This window comes from Pinus tabuliformis, chromosome 9 (assembly GCF_031772625.1).
Source record: "Pinus tabuliformis cultivar Carrire ecotype Pingquan chromosome 9, CPIR1, whole genome shotgun sequence".
Taxonomy (NCBI): Eukaryota; Viridiplantae; Streptophyta; class Pinopsida; order Pinales; family Pinaceae; genus Pinus; species Pinus tabuliformis.
In genome coordinates, this window is record NC_142307.1 from 1,711,678,545 (window position 1) to 1,711,692,378 (window position 13,834).

Below are 13,834 nucleotides of genomic sequence, written 5' to 3' on the forward strand. Positions count from 1 at the left end.
ATGAAATCAGACAAGAATCCCTCCAGAGAACTAGCCTAGTTCAACAACAGAGATCTAGATGGCATGATAAGTACATTAAGGAAAGGAAATTTCATCCAGGATATTGGGCATTACTCTTTGATTCAAAGTTCAAAAATTTTCAAGGGAAATTCCAAACCCACTGGCTTGGACCTTATGAAGTTGAAAGTGTTTTTGACAATGGTGTAGTTAGAATCAGGACTATTGATGAAGAGAAAATTCCTCTATTAGTAAATGGACATCGACTCATATTGTACCAGAAGCCATTGACAAAAGAGGAATTTGTTAAAATGTTCCAAGATAATTCAGAATTGAAAATGGTCAAGAAGAATTCTTCTTCTTTTCCACCTTAGAAATTTTTACTCAATTTACTTTCTAAAAAAAAAAATAATAATAATAATAAGTAAATTATATGTATATATATATACATATAATAATAATAATAATAATAAAAGGTATAAACATGAAAACCAACATGTTGTTGGCAGGTTTATACAAAAAATTTAGAGTGAAAACCAATTTTTGTTGGCACTTCAAATTTTCCTTTCAAAAAAGAAAATAACAAAGTTCCTTTATTAAAGTTTTTTCTCAGCTGCAGAATCAGCAACTTTCCATAGCTCGGACAAGTTTCTGTAGCTACGACAAGTTTCTGCAGCCTAATAATTTTTTTTCTTTTAAGCCTACAAGGACACTTGGTGATTTGAATTGAAAGACAACTGATAGAGCAAAGTACCTACAGGAGATCTCAGAACAACAAACAAGGTTAGCAAAGTGGATCACAGGTATGTGCTACTTTAATTTAGCAATAGGGATTGATATATTTCATATATGACTAAGAAGACATAGTACTGCCGAAAATTAAAACGAAATCATTACAACTTAAGGGTGATGGTCGCCTAACAAAACATCATAATCCACCACTTAAAAGTCATGTCACGTCCTCATTCCAAATCCACCGAAGTAATCACTGAATCATCATTTTAAATGTGCCCAATGGTTCGATTCATTCCTATAACCCTTATTATAATCCACCTGTTCTTACACTCCTCTGAACTTTCATAGCCACTCCATCCTTCCGCCACTTAGCAAAACCATACCAACACCATTCTCTTGTCAAGGTAACCAGTATTTGAGGCAAAGCATCCTCCATAATGGGGATCATTGTTCGAACCGAGCCAGCAGGGAAGAAATTCTTGGAGGGATACCCTCAGACCAGGGAGCTGCTGCAACAATGGTTGCAATTCATTGAAAAATTCAACAGTTTTCACAGGGAAGTGACAAAGACATTTGCACGCTCGTTTGATGGAACTGAAGCCGAAATAGGAGACATTAAGATCACCATAACGGAGTCCATGATTGTGGAAGCTACTGAATTACCAAGGAGTGGGGAAAAATGGTTCAAGAACAGGGGAATTAATGGAGAATATTGGAAGGTCTTCTTGAAAAATCCAAATATGGACACCATTGTCTTCAAGAAAGGTATTCCCAGCACATCCCTTAAGAGTAAATGGAGAAATTTATTGCTTATACTTCAAAAATTTGTCACCTGTGAGGTTGTTTTGGGTATGTGTATTTTTACCATGTTAGGATGATGATACATTTTCTTGAAGATCACCAGATGAATCTTCCTTACTTCTCTTACATAGTCACAAAAAAATGTCCACAAACGTTCAAAAGAGAATTTTGTTTATAGAAAATTCCATGTATCATCATGGCCTGATAAAGATATTAGTTGAGTTCCATCTTCAGAGTATAGGGGATAACTGGGAAAGTTTCCTAGTGAGGAACCATTTTGAAGAAATATCCCCAAAACAAGCCAGCAGTAGTAGGACCCCCAGAGGAAGGAAGAGAACAATAGAAGTAGTAAAAGAGCAGGAAACCCAGACTCACCCAGAATTATCAGAAGAAGAGCTGCCCATAGTGGATATCTTGCAGAGAATGAAAAAGGGAAATCTTAGAAGAAGAAAGTTAGCAAAAGAGCAAAGGAAATACCACAAACTAGGACCCTTCCTCAAGAAGAAAAATCAGAGACTAAAAGAAGGAAAGTACAGGGATTACAAACCTCAGGACTAAGGAGGAGTACAAGGTTGAGCACAGTGCAACAAACAATCTCAAAAGCTACAGAATACATTGATCTCAAGGAAAATGAGCCAATTGAGAACGAGCCAACAGAAAACCCTGAAAGTTCTCCAAAAGGGTCACCAAAATCATCACCGAGAGTATCACCACCACCTTGCAGCTCACCTCTAAGAAGCCCAGTGCATAGTCCAGTGTTGACCCTGTTCAACAGGAGATATATGACTATATAGAGTCATTGGAAATAAAAGAGACAGCAACTAAAGAAACAATTCAAAGTCCTGGAGAAGGGAGAAATCAGTTAAATGAACCACGGGAACACTCAGCCTCAAACATTTTAAAGCAAGCGATTTTTTAGTTAGAAACATTGAACAGGTATCTCAAGAATGAGAATCAAGCATTGAAGGCACAAAGTGAGATCCAGATTGAAAAAGTGACAATCTCATCCTTCATTTGAGTTTGTGGTATAAAAAGAACAAAAAGTTGAAGAAGGAAAACAAGATAATGCAAAGAGAGATTATCAACTTAAAATAAAAAAAATTCATGAGAAAACCTAGGATGCCAGTAGCTGCCAAAAAGAAGAAGAAGGTGAAACTTGGAGGTGATGATCAGAAGGCACAAATGACTGACAATGATGAAGTGTATGAGGACATACAAAACCTCCAGCCTGGGGGAATGTAGAGTCCAAAGATTGTCTTACCTTGACATCCCTTTTTTCCTATCTCTCCACTCTTTTCCTACACTTATCACCTAAATAATGCAATAGACACAAGGTTTTGTTAAAGGTAAGCAAATAACATGTCTTCTTCTTCATGTTTGTCTATATACCCTATTTTTTGTTAAAGAATGCATTTGGCTACAGAATTGGTCTATTTCTGCAGCTAATCTAGATTTCTGCAGCTGCCTCCATTGTTGCAAGGTTCAAAAGCTCCAACTCAGCGACAAAGGATACAGATGGATAAGGAATGGTTCCCTAGTGGATTCCTTCCTATTCCCTCAAACCGGTTCATCAAGATGATGGCACGATATCACGATCAAACCCCAAAGTCAACTACAGGATATCGCCGGAACAGAATTCGAGTTTCATCGAAACCTTAACAATTTGATTTCAATATAGAAAATAGAAGGTTTAGAGATATATTTTAATTGAAATAAATATATTTAGGCTTAAAATGCTCATTTATTATTCCAAAGACTTATTATAAAAACTATGGCCACACTGTGACTTGGTGCGCGTCGGATGATGTAATTTTTGAAACAGTTTGTTAAATTTCGTTTTGCAGGTAATAGACTTGGTTTGATGTTTGTATGCGCTACGTTGATTGGATACTATGAACTAATTCGTGGAGGGCCCCTACGACCTGTGACAGTCTTTAACCAATTGCAATTAGATTTCTTTCATTACTTGAATACTCTGTTTTTTGTGTGAAGAAATGCAGTATGATGAGTTTGCCAGTGAATCGTTACATGCGTGAGCACTTCCCTTTGCTTTATACCTAGTTTAATCTTCTATTTGAATTGATTTTTATCTGGTACATTATGGTTATTTCATTTTCTTTTTATCTCTGTGTAGTCCAACTGTGTTTACTTCATAGCGTAGTTGTTGTTCAAATATCTTGTTTGAATGAAATTGAATAAGTAAAAGCGTGAGAGTCTTCTCCTTAGCAATTGAATTCAGACAGTATTCCTTTATAGTTTGATAGAATATATTTCTCTTTCACTTAGTAAATTAGAGCTGCATCATAGAAATTCAAGACAAAAATCCAAAACAGTCTAACACAAGTAAAATCTAGAATCACTCTCATATCATCCATAAACTGATTCAATAGAAAATAACTCCTAAGAAATTAGTTGTTAACTTTATGGATATAGACATTAATATAATTAACGAAACCATCTCCATACTAATCTTAAGTTTATACCCTAACAAGAACATAACGACATAAGAAATAACTTCTAGCACATATGGTGCACCTGTACTTCATCAGTGTACCTACCCTGGTTGAAAATTTATGATTAACAATTTAAAGACATTAAATTGGCCAAACAAGTCTACTTAAATCTTATTATGAGCATATTTAGTATTTTGTTGCGCATGTGGCTTCCAATGGAAGTATTCCTACACTAATAGAGATGCTCTCTTTTCAAGTAGAGTAGGAGAATAAATAAATAAATAATAAAGATAAAAATAAGTCTAACTATGAAAACTAGGAAACTAGTGTAGGTGGACAATGACTTCCTTAAAAACCAGGTTATTGGAAGGAAAAATCCCCAATAATTTTTGCATTATGTTGGTTCTTTGCAAATTCTTCAATTTTTTGTATATTGTCATCTTAGTTGATGGGGGATGCATTAAGGCCCTCTCGCTAATGAGTTTTGACTAACATCAGCACATTATCTAGGTTCGAGGCTAGAGACTTCTATTAGTACCATGAGGCATGCATTCATCAATGGCAAGTTCTCTCTCACTAGTGACAGTGGGAATACAGCTTGAGGGGGCTAATGGTTAAGAGCACATGTTTCCTCCTAAGAGGTCACAGGTTCAAAACTAGATGGGGTTAGAGTAGGTATGCCTTCATAGACTTAGCAGTCAAATCGCTACACAGAGGTCGGTCCCTTGTCCCACAAACAAGGGGTCTCATACACCAATTTGGTGTCTGGCTTGGCTGTGACCTTAAAAATGGATATTATTTTTTATTTTTATCAATATCCCCTAATTATCATATCTTGAAGGTGACGCAAAATCAACACATTTAGTCGTCCCTAGCAAAATGTACTAGGGTTTCTTGGCGCTCATTGACATCATTGGTGATTCGTCGTGCATTGGTTAACAAAATGCATTAATTGAAGATATCCAATGATCTCTTTCCATGCTCAAATACAACATAGAGTTGAACCACGAGATTGGGATTTAGTGAATATTTTGTTAATCTTTCAGCAACATTTGCAGTCCTTTGGATTGAAAATAATGGGTCATATTTTTATCCTTTTGGGTTCATCATTTTCCACTATCATCATCAGCACTTTCATTACTCTTCAAGATGGTCATTATTCTTATAATTTCTAGTCTGGTCATCTCTACCATTCTTTCATCTTCATTCCCACCATGTTCTTCTTCATCATTTCCATTTCCACCATCATGTTCATTTCCATCATTACGTCACTTTCCACTGTCATCATCAGCACTTTCATTACTCTTCAAGATGGTCATTATTCTTATAATTTCTAGTCTGGTCATCTCTACCATTCTTTCATCTTCATTCCCACCATGTTCTTCTTCATCATTTCCATTTCCACCATCATGTTCATTTCCATCATTACATCACTTTCCCATTGTCATCATTATCCCTATGTCCATCATTCCCATTACCATTTCCAGTCTTCTCATTACACATTATCAGAATAATCATCATCATCATTCATTCATCAGCCTCATCCCTGGCACTTCCGACAGTGGTAGCCCTGGCATTCATAGAAAATTTATGATAGTTAGAAAGAGAAAAGGCTTGCACATGGAGGCCAAAAATTCTTGTGTGCCTTAGTATTTCTTATTATTGGCCCCTATGCCTTACATGACCCAATGTAGAGATCATCCAGCACATATTTTTCATATCGGTTTTAAGATAAGTGGAGAAGTCTTGATTGTTCCTTTGATTTTTAAATCTTCTTTGTAAATGTTGTAGGAATTGTATATGAGTTGCAAGACTACCTATAGCTTACAATTTTCAAATATGCAAGCTTAAAATGAGCATATACTAAAACAGGTGTGATTTTAGAGATTTATTGACACATTGATGTGTTTGATTAAGTTTCATCGTGATCTGATCCAAGGAGATCTGCTTGTTCCAGTTTATTATGTCTCTTCATATTGTTTAGGTATTGGTAAGTGATAGCAGAATTTGACATGTGAGATTCGTTGAGACCTTTGGTGGTAAGAAAAACTGAGGTGACACCTAATTTGTATAAGCTTACAATGTGTTTGATATTAGATCTTCTTGGTGACATTTAACGTAATAAACTTATATATATATATATATATATATATATATATATATATAAATATAGATATATTTCCATTCTTTGTAGTTATTGAAACAAGTGTTCAAATTTGTAAAGTGGCAGTCCTCTCGCCAATATCCCTAGAATTATAGTTGAATTATCATATGATCATATCCTATCATTGAATGTTACATGTCGATCTTTACCATTATGTGAGCACTTTGTTTTAGGAGTTTCATGATCTTCCATTTTAACCCTATCCCGATTTCCATTTTATACCCTATCTCTCATATCAGTTCACTTCATAACCAATTGCCTCCTCAAATTCCTTTCACCATTTGGAAATAAAATATCTAAGATATCGAATCCCGACACTGTTTTGATGGGAAAACTCAACCCCGTGAGACAATATCTATGAAATCTAAGGGAGCTAGAGGGGTGCCCCAAATATAAAGTTAGTGAGCCAATATTGGTGGTTGCAGGTTAGCTCCCTTTCCTCCAGTAATTTCAAGGATTCGACATTGAAGTGGCACAGGATTTTGCTAAAGGATTTTAAAACAATATGGTTAGGGTTTGTAGCCTAGTTATGGTTGTTAAAGAAGGGTTTTTTACTCAATCCATTGGTTGCTCACAACAGGGAAAAAATGGTTCAAAAATAAGCAAGTTACACGGGAGTTTGGAGGAGATTCATTGTTGAGTCTGGGTCATGTTGAATTTTTGTAGCTATGGTAGGTATTCATAATTAAAACTTTAGCCCTTGTTGTATATGTAATAATATATTTTGGACATTTTCTTCATGTCAGCTTCAAAAAAAAAATTTGAATTTTTAATTTTAATATTTTTGGCATTAAAGAAGTCAACTTGGCCTTCACTTGGTCTGGTTGGCCCAGCGCCATTGTCACACTCATATGGCCTCCCAAGGCACTATATATACACCATTGGTTTTCCTCCACAAGGACATATTCAGAACTCACACAAGAAGTATATATTTCTTCATCCAAGTGAAGGAAACAAGGAAGAAGATGGTTGAAGTTATCCCGCTATTGAACGAGCTCTCTCCTTATCTGACCTTGCACAAGTGGCATTTATGTCTAGTTGACTTTGCACATGTGACAATTTATGGGCATCTTTGGCACAACATGTATGATTTTCTCTGGTGCAGGAGTAGGCCAAAATTTGCCACTACCAAATCAGATCAAGCCAAGTGTATTTGGTAGTTTGTTGACTTGACATGAGGGTTGGTTGACCAAGTTTGGCCAAGACTACATTGATGGTCTGTTTGACTTCATTTTGACTAGGAAAGATCAAATGTATCTCTATTGATCTTAATAATTTATCTAAGGAAAATTTTATTGGGTTTTCCCCACATGGTTTTCCAAGGGTAAATTGTTGTGTTTCTTTGTTTTGTTGTCTCCTTATGATCCTACTAGCATTGTGTTTCTATTATTGAGATCTTAGGTATAATTTTTTAATGATTAAATTGAATGTGAGAAAATATTAACATAAGAAATCATAATAAGTAATTATCAATTAGAAGATCCTATGAAAAAATCAACATGGTTTTAGAGCATGGGTAAAAGAGCAGCCTTGTCAAGTCTTAAATAAAAACCAAGATCCTTAATGAGAATCCATATAACCTAATAAATTTTTCCCTATAAGTAATAAATCTAATTGTCTACTAGGCAAAGTAAATCCAAGCCTCCATTGCTTTCTGAAGAAGGACTGGAAATCCTAGATAGAAAACCAAGAGATCTCAAGTCATGATCAGACAGGGTTGAATATATCTGAGGTAAAGTCTTACTTCGAACCTCAAAAAGCTAAAAAGCATCAGACCAAACTTAGAGGGCCTAAAGGCCCCAGTCTGAACCACAAGAGACCAAAAAAAACAGCTTCAAATAGTGAATGTCTAAGAGTGATTAAGAGAAAGATAAGAGGCCTAGAAAATCATACCCTAATTCATCCAGTCCAATGGTATGAAGGAGAGCCTTAACATTGTTCTTGAGAACCTTGAGAAAAATTTTGAAGTTAGCTTTAGAGAAGGTTGAAGTTGTCTATAATATCAATTTGACTTTGAAGGAGATCATTGAAGTCACCTGTTGAAACAAAAATGGACATTTGATACATTTTATGGTTTTGAGATAATTGGTGTTATCATTGTGTTATACTTTGGGATCGAAAACCAAAACCTCAATTATTTTGAAGAGGATACCAGAAGCCAGAAATACCCTACTATTCTTCTTTCTATTGTGTTTTCAAACAAGTCTAAGATGCCTCAAAGTCTATTCATAAGTTTCTAATGACCATTGCAAAAGAAATATTACTTCTCATATTAAGATTCACTATTTATTAGTAAACAAATTCTATGTTGCCTATATCAGTCCATGCCTCTAGAAGATCTAGTCTGAAACTATGAAAGAAAGATAAAATCCAAGGGTATTTGGTTTACTATAGTAAGGCCAAAATACCTCAAAGTAAAGGTACAAAGACCGAAGAATCTCCTAAGATGATCCAAAGTAGTCTGAAATGCCTTAATCAATGACAAAGTTAGCAAAGGTATCTTTGGCTGGAGAAGTCTATTGAACATTACTTGCATTATATTGAAAGGTATGTATTATTGCTCTCAGAAATATTTGTTTGAAGATCAAATTTCTTTTGACAATAATCTAGTATAGTATATGAGGATGAAGCATAGGCATGGTTGAAAAAATTTTTGTATTAAGACTTGTAACAAATTTTCTTTGAATTTGTTAAGGCTAATCTCAGTATGCTTTGAGGGAAAAAAATCCATTTGTGCGAAAATATATCATAAAGGATTGTGTCAATGTTCTGTAAATATATGCATGATATGAAGTTATGAAGGGTTCCTTGAAGAAATCATTAAGGAAACTTATGTATACCTACTTATACACAATGATTTCGGTGATGAAATCCTCAAGTGATATGTGATCTTCAACAATGCTTGTGCAATGTTAGATACATCTATTGATATGTATTTGTAATCCATATTGATATTGGAAGAAGCAATGACATGGATCAAGTGCATTCGGTTTACTAAAGAATGGGTAACATGTGTAGGACATTTCCTCTAATATGAAATGTTGCCCTAAAGTTGCAAAGTATGTAATGCCATATACCCTATACTACAATGATATGTCTTGCATTGCACTGTTGTGAGTATGATTGTATTGAATGAGATATGATGATAGATGATTATTTGAAGTCTCTAGAACTGTATCTAATCCATAGCTCGATAAGGCTTGAAGGAAGCCTCCCTAAAATATATCTTGGGTAACTGCACAGGAAGACATTCAAGTATGTCACTAATATAAGGGATGAAATTCTTATACATGTGCCAAGAATATTTGGTGATATATATTGAATTGAAGTTTTGGGGACCTATGTTTCCCTTGGAAATGTTGCATTGCATTTCAAAAAAAAATCAGAAGCAAGATGTTGTATTGATTCCATGAACCTTGAAATATTCCCTGCATATGTCGCTAGTTGAGATATGCTACCCTACAAAAGCTATAATGGACTTCATCACATATGTAAAGGGATTTTATGATTTTTGGCATTTGGATTTTGGAAAGAAAACTTGCATATGAAAAAACTCTAGATAATATTGGAAGTCTATGGCTTATAAACCCTAGAAATATAGAAGGATTGATAAGAAATCCCTAAGGGTTGTGGATAAAACCCTAGAGCTAGACCTAGATCCATGTTTCAGCGAAAATAAGAAAAACCTAGTTTATGCAAGGAAGGAACAATATCATGCTGATGATAAGGACAAGGTTGATAAATTTGCAAGATAGATGCAAGAACACTGAGATCAAAATGGAGTTGGAATTTCCTATAATTTTCAAAAGATAAGTAACTTATACCTCTCTTATTTAATTATTATTGTTATTGTTTTACTATTAGTTTTGCCTCTTATCTTTGTTTCTTCTGCTTGGCTATAATTTTTTCTTCAATGGTCTCCTAATGAGGATTGCAGGCACATAGTAAAGGTTGTCAAAGCTTTTGCACCAGGTCGAAGTAATGGAAGAATGAAGAAATTTTGTGACAAGAGGACTCTCCTAGAATTGGTGATTTGTGTTGAGAGATATTATAGTAGATGAGATCCAAGTTCATAGGGAGCAGGCAGATCAGCGAGTTTGAATTATATCTTGATTAGGGTGAAGAAAAATCAATGGTAACTTCCAAATGGATCCACAAAATCTAGTGTGTAGCAAATGGTAGCATAGACAAGTACAAAGCGATATTTTAGACTAGAAGGTTCTCCCAGAAAGAGGGACAGATAATGAAAAGAAATTTTCTCCAATTTCCAAATACACTTCTATTAGAATTACTGTTGCTTCTAATTACATCAGATGGATGTATAGTCCATTTCTCTCCATGAATAAATTAAGGAAGAAGTGTACGTGGGACCACCTCAAAGCTATGAGGGTCATAAAGGAGTCTCATGTTTGCAAATAGAAGATTGCACCTAAGATTTGGATTGATGGATCAAGGTTGATCCTATATGATTTGTTTTTATGGAATTAGAAGGACTCATCTGTCATAGGGACCAGTTGCGGCAGAAAGATTTTCTTTTGTAACAAAGGGAGTGGTCAGGGAGCCTTGGTTTAGATTCAAATGGAATTGAACTCTGAGTTCGAGATAATGGATTTTCAAGCTAAGAGAGCAGCTAGGATTGCCACAGCACAGAATATGTTTCAGAAAGAGAACCTAGTTAAGGTAAAATGGAAAGTAGTTATGATGATGGACCCAGTAAAGGAAGTCGATCGTTTATGGTTGAACCAAGGCATGTGGCTCAACATGTGCTAAAATACTAACATGGTACAGTTGGTTATGGCACAACCATTTATGGATTGACATATGTCTCAAATAGTGAAAGTACAACTACAGGAATTCACAGATTCAGATTGGAAAAGAGTGTAGATACAGAAAGAGTTCATCAGATATTGCTTCAATTTGAGCTCCGTTATGATTTCTTGAATGAGGAAGAAGCAGAAATATGTCACACTCAATACTGTTGAGGTTGAGTGTTGCAACTTGGTTGGAAAGTTGAGAAGCAATGTGGCTTCAGAGGCTACTTGCAATATTGTCTTGATCAAGTGCAAGTGACAACCCATTAGAGAAATTTTGAGGTCTAAAATGGGCCTCCTAAGGAATATTATAAAATAATAGTGGAAATAATAAAATAAGATTACATTACATCATCAAATTTTAGAGGAAAAAAAAAAATATATATATATATAATATATATATATGATCTCTAATACAAAGCATAGTGAGATCTAGTATCGAGCCATTATACAAAACAAAACTGTGTGGCTTCAATACTATTCCTAAGATAAGCATATTGCTGACAAAACTCTATACAAGGATGAAGTCTGTATACTTCAAAGAAAAAACTTGGAGTGATTAAGCATGTCTCTCTCAGCAAGAAGGAGTGATGAAATTGCAACATCAATTGCAGTCATTCTCCATGGGTTAGGTTGACCAGGATTAGGGAAAATGGTGCAAAGTGTTAATGTGATAGCATCATGGAAAAATATTCTCCCTGTATCAAGTATGTTGACCAAAATAATGGAGAATCATCCAACAGAGGACAATCATTCTTCCTGTGTCAAGTATGTTGACCATAATTAGGAATAATGGTCCTAAAGGCTCAGGATCACTCAATTGAGTGGGTGCCTTTCAGCATCAAACTTAGAACTCTTGAGATAGGTTAAGCGATCTCATTTAGCATCAGGCCTAGAATTATTTAGATAGAGTGTGGCCTTTGGAGATTCACCATGTGTCAAAATTATTGACCAGAATGATGGTGAACCAAGACTAGTCAGTATACCATGTGTCAAATGGACCAAAATTATGGTGACTAATTGATGCTAATGTTGTACCATGTGTCAGGAGTACCGACCAGAATTATGTTGAGGATACACCATAAGTCAAAGGTATCAACCGTAATTATGGTAACTTATTGATGTTGTTCATTTACCATGTGTCAAATTGTTGACCAAGATTATGGTAATTGGATGATGTTGATGTTGATGAATTTTTATGACCTTTTCTTAGAGAAATTTGTCAACATGAAAACATATTGATATTTATTATGGATACCTCCCAAGCTAAGAGGGAGTGTTGAAATTTTGTAGTTATGGTCGGTCCTTCATAATTAATATTTTAGCCCTTATGTAGATGTAATAATATATTTTTGGCATGTTCTTCATGTCACCTTCAAAAGAAATAATTTCAATTTTTAATTTTAATATTTTTGACATTAAAGAAGTTAAGTTGGCCTCCACTTGGTCAAGTTGACCCAGCACTATTGTCACACCCATTCGGCCTCCCAAGACACTATATATACACCATTGGTTTTCCTCCACAAGGGCATATTCGAATCTCACACAAGAAGTATATCTTTGTTTATCCATCTATTGAACGAGCTCTCTCCTTCTTATCTGACCTCACACTTGTGGCATTTTTGTCCATCTGACTTTGCACATGTGACAAAATTTCTAGGCATCTTTGGGGCAAGAGGTCCAAGATTCTCTGGTGCAGGAGTAGGCCAAAATTTGGCCCTATTAGATCATATCAGGTCAAGTGTATTGGGCAGTTTGTTGACTTGACATGAGGGTTGGTTGACCAGGTTTGACCAAGACTACATTGATGGTCTATTTGACTTCATTTTGACTAAGAAAGATCATATGTATCTCTATTAATATTAATAATTTCTCTAAGGAAAAGGTTGTTCGGTTTTTACCCCATGTGGGTTTTCCCAAGGTACTTATGTCTCTTTTCTTGGTTGTCTCTTTATGATCCTACTGGAATTTTGTTTATATTGTTGATGTGTGTTTATGTAATTGCTTTATGATGAAATTGAATACAAGAAAATATTAACATAAGAAATCATAAGAAGTAATTATTAGTTATAAGATCCTATGAAAAATCAATAGGTTAAAACGTGACTGGAAGAAGGGCGTCCCTCAGCATTGCGTTGTCGAGAAATGGCACTAGCTCTTATACATTCTGCAAAAATTTGTAATGTGTGAGGGACGATACATTATCACCTTTTTGTACCACATTAGATTGTTGTTACATTTTGAGTCTAATCAATTTATCAACTTTCCCTATTTTCTTTGTAAAAATTTTGGATGTGTGGCTCAGGGGTACAAAGAAGCCCTCCATCACAAATTATATACAAACTATACCATTACGGCCTCATCAAGTCATTTATTACTAAGGATTTTAAGAGGAGGGAGTCCACATGGAATAATTTCTTGTTTTTAAATCAATTTGGAAACCCTCTCATGGTGGTCAAAACTATGTAAAGGGGAAAGTTTGTTAATGTTGAGAAATCTAGGGCATCAAGGTTAAGTGATTTCTCTTCTATTAGTAACTGCTTGTGACTGCTTTTAACTTCTTGATTAGGATCTTTTTTAATTATGTTATTATAATGTTATTATTCATCAAATAGCTACCAATGCATAAACCATAAAGAGACAACAGACACAAAATATAGGTTATCATCCAGGGCCAAAACTCTCCCACTTCAGGGGAAAACCCGAACAAATTCTTATTCTTATAGAGATTCAATTGACGAATACCAAGACCAGGACCCTTCACCTATTTGGCCTCTCCCAAGCCAAGACACAACATACCTTCCATTGCTTTTCTTTTGTGCCCAAGTCAACGCTAGACAAACGTGTGGCTCCTTCCTCCTTTTAGGCTACCC

At 35.2% G+C, this 13,834-nt stretch overlaps 1 protein-coding gene across 1 annotated transcript in view; it reads left to right on the forward strand.

Moving 5' to 3' along the window:
- Window positions 1-1,169: 1,169 nt before the first annotated feature.
- LOC149155545 (cytochrome c biogenesis protein CCS1, chloroplastic-like) overlaps window positions 1,170-13,834 on the forward strand; it is a 30,796-nt gene continuing 18,131 nt past the window's right edge. Inside the window, exon 1 of the mRNA XM_089444449.1 lies at window positions 1,170-1,401. Within this exon, the coding sequence (XP_089300575.1) occupies window positions 1,170-1,401 (232 nt within the window). The remainder of the gene's footprint in view (window positions 1,402-13,834) is intronic.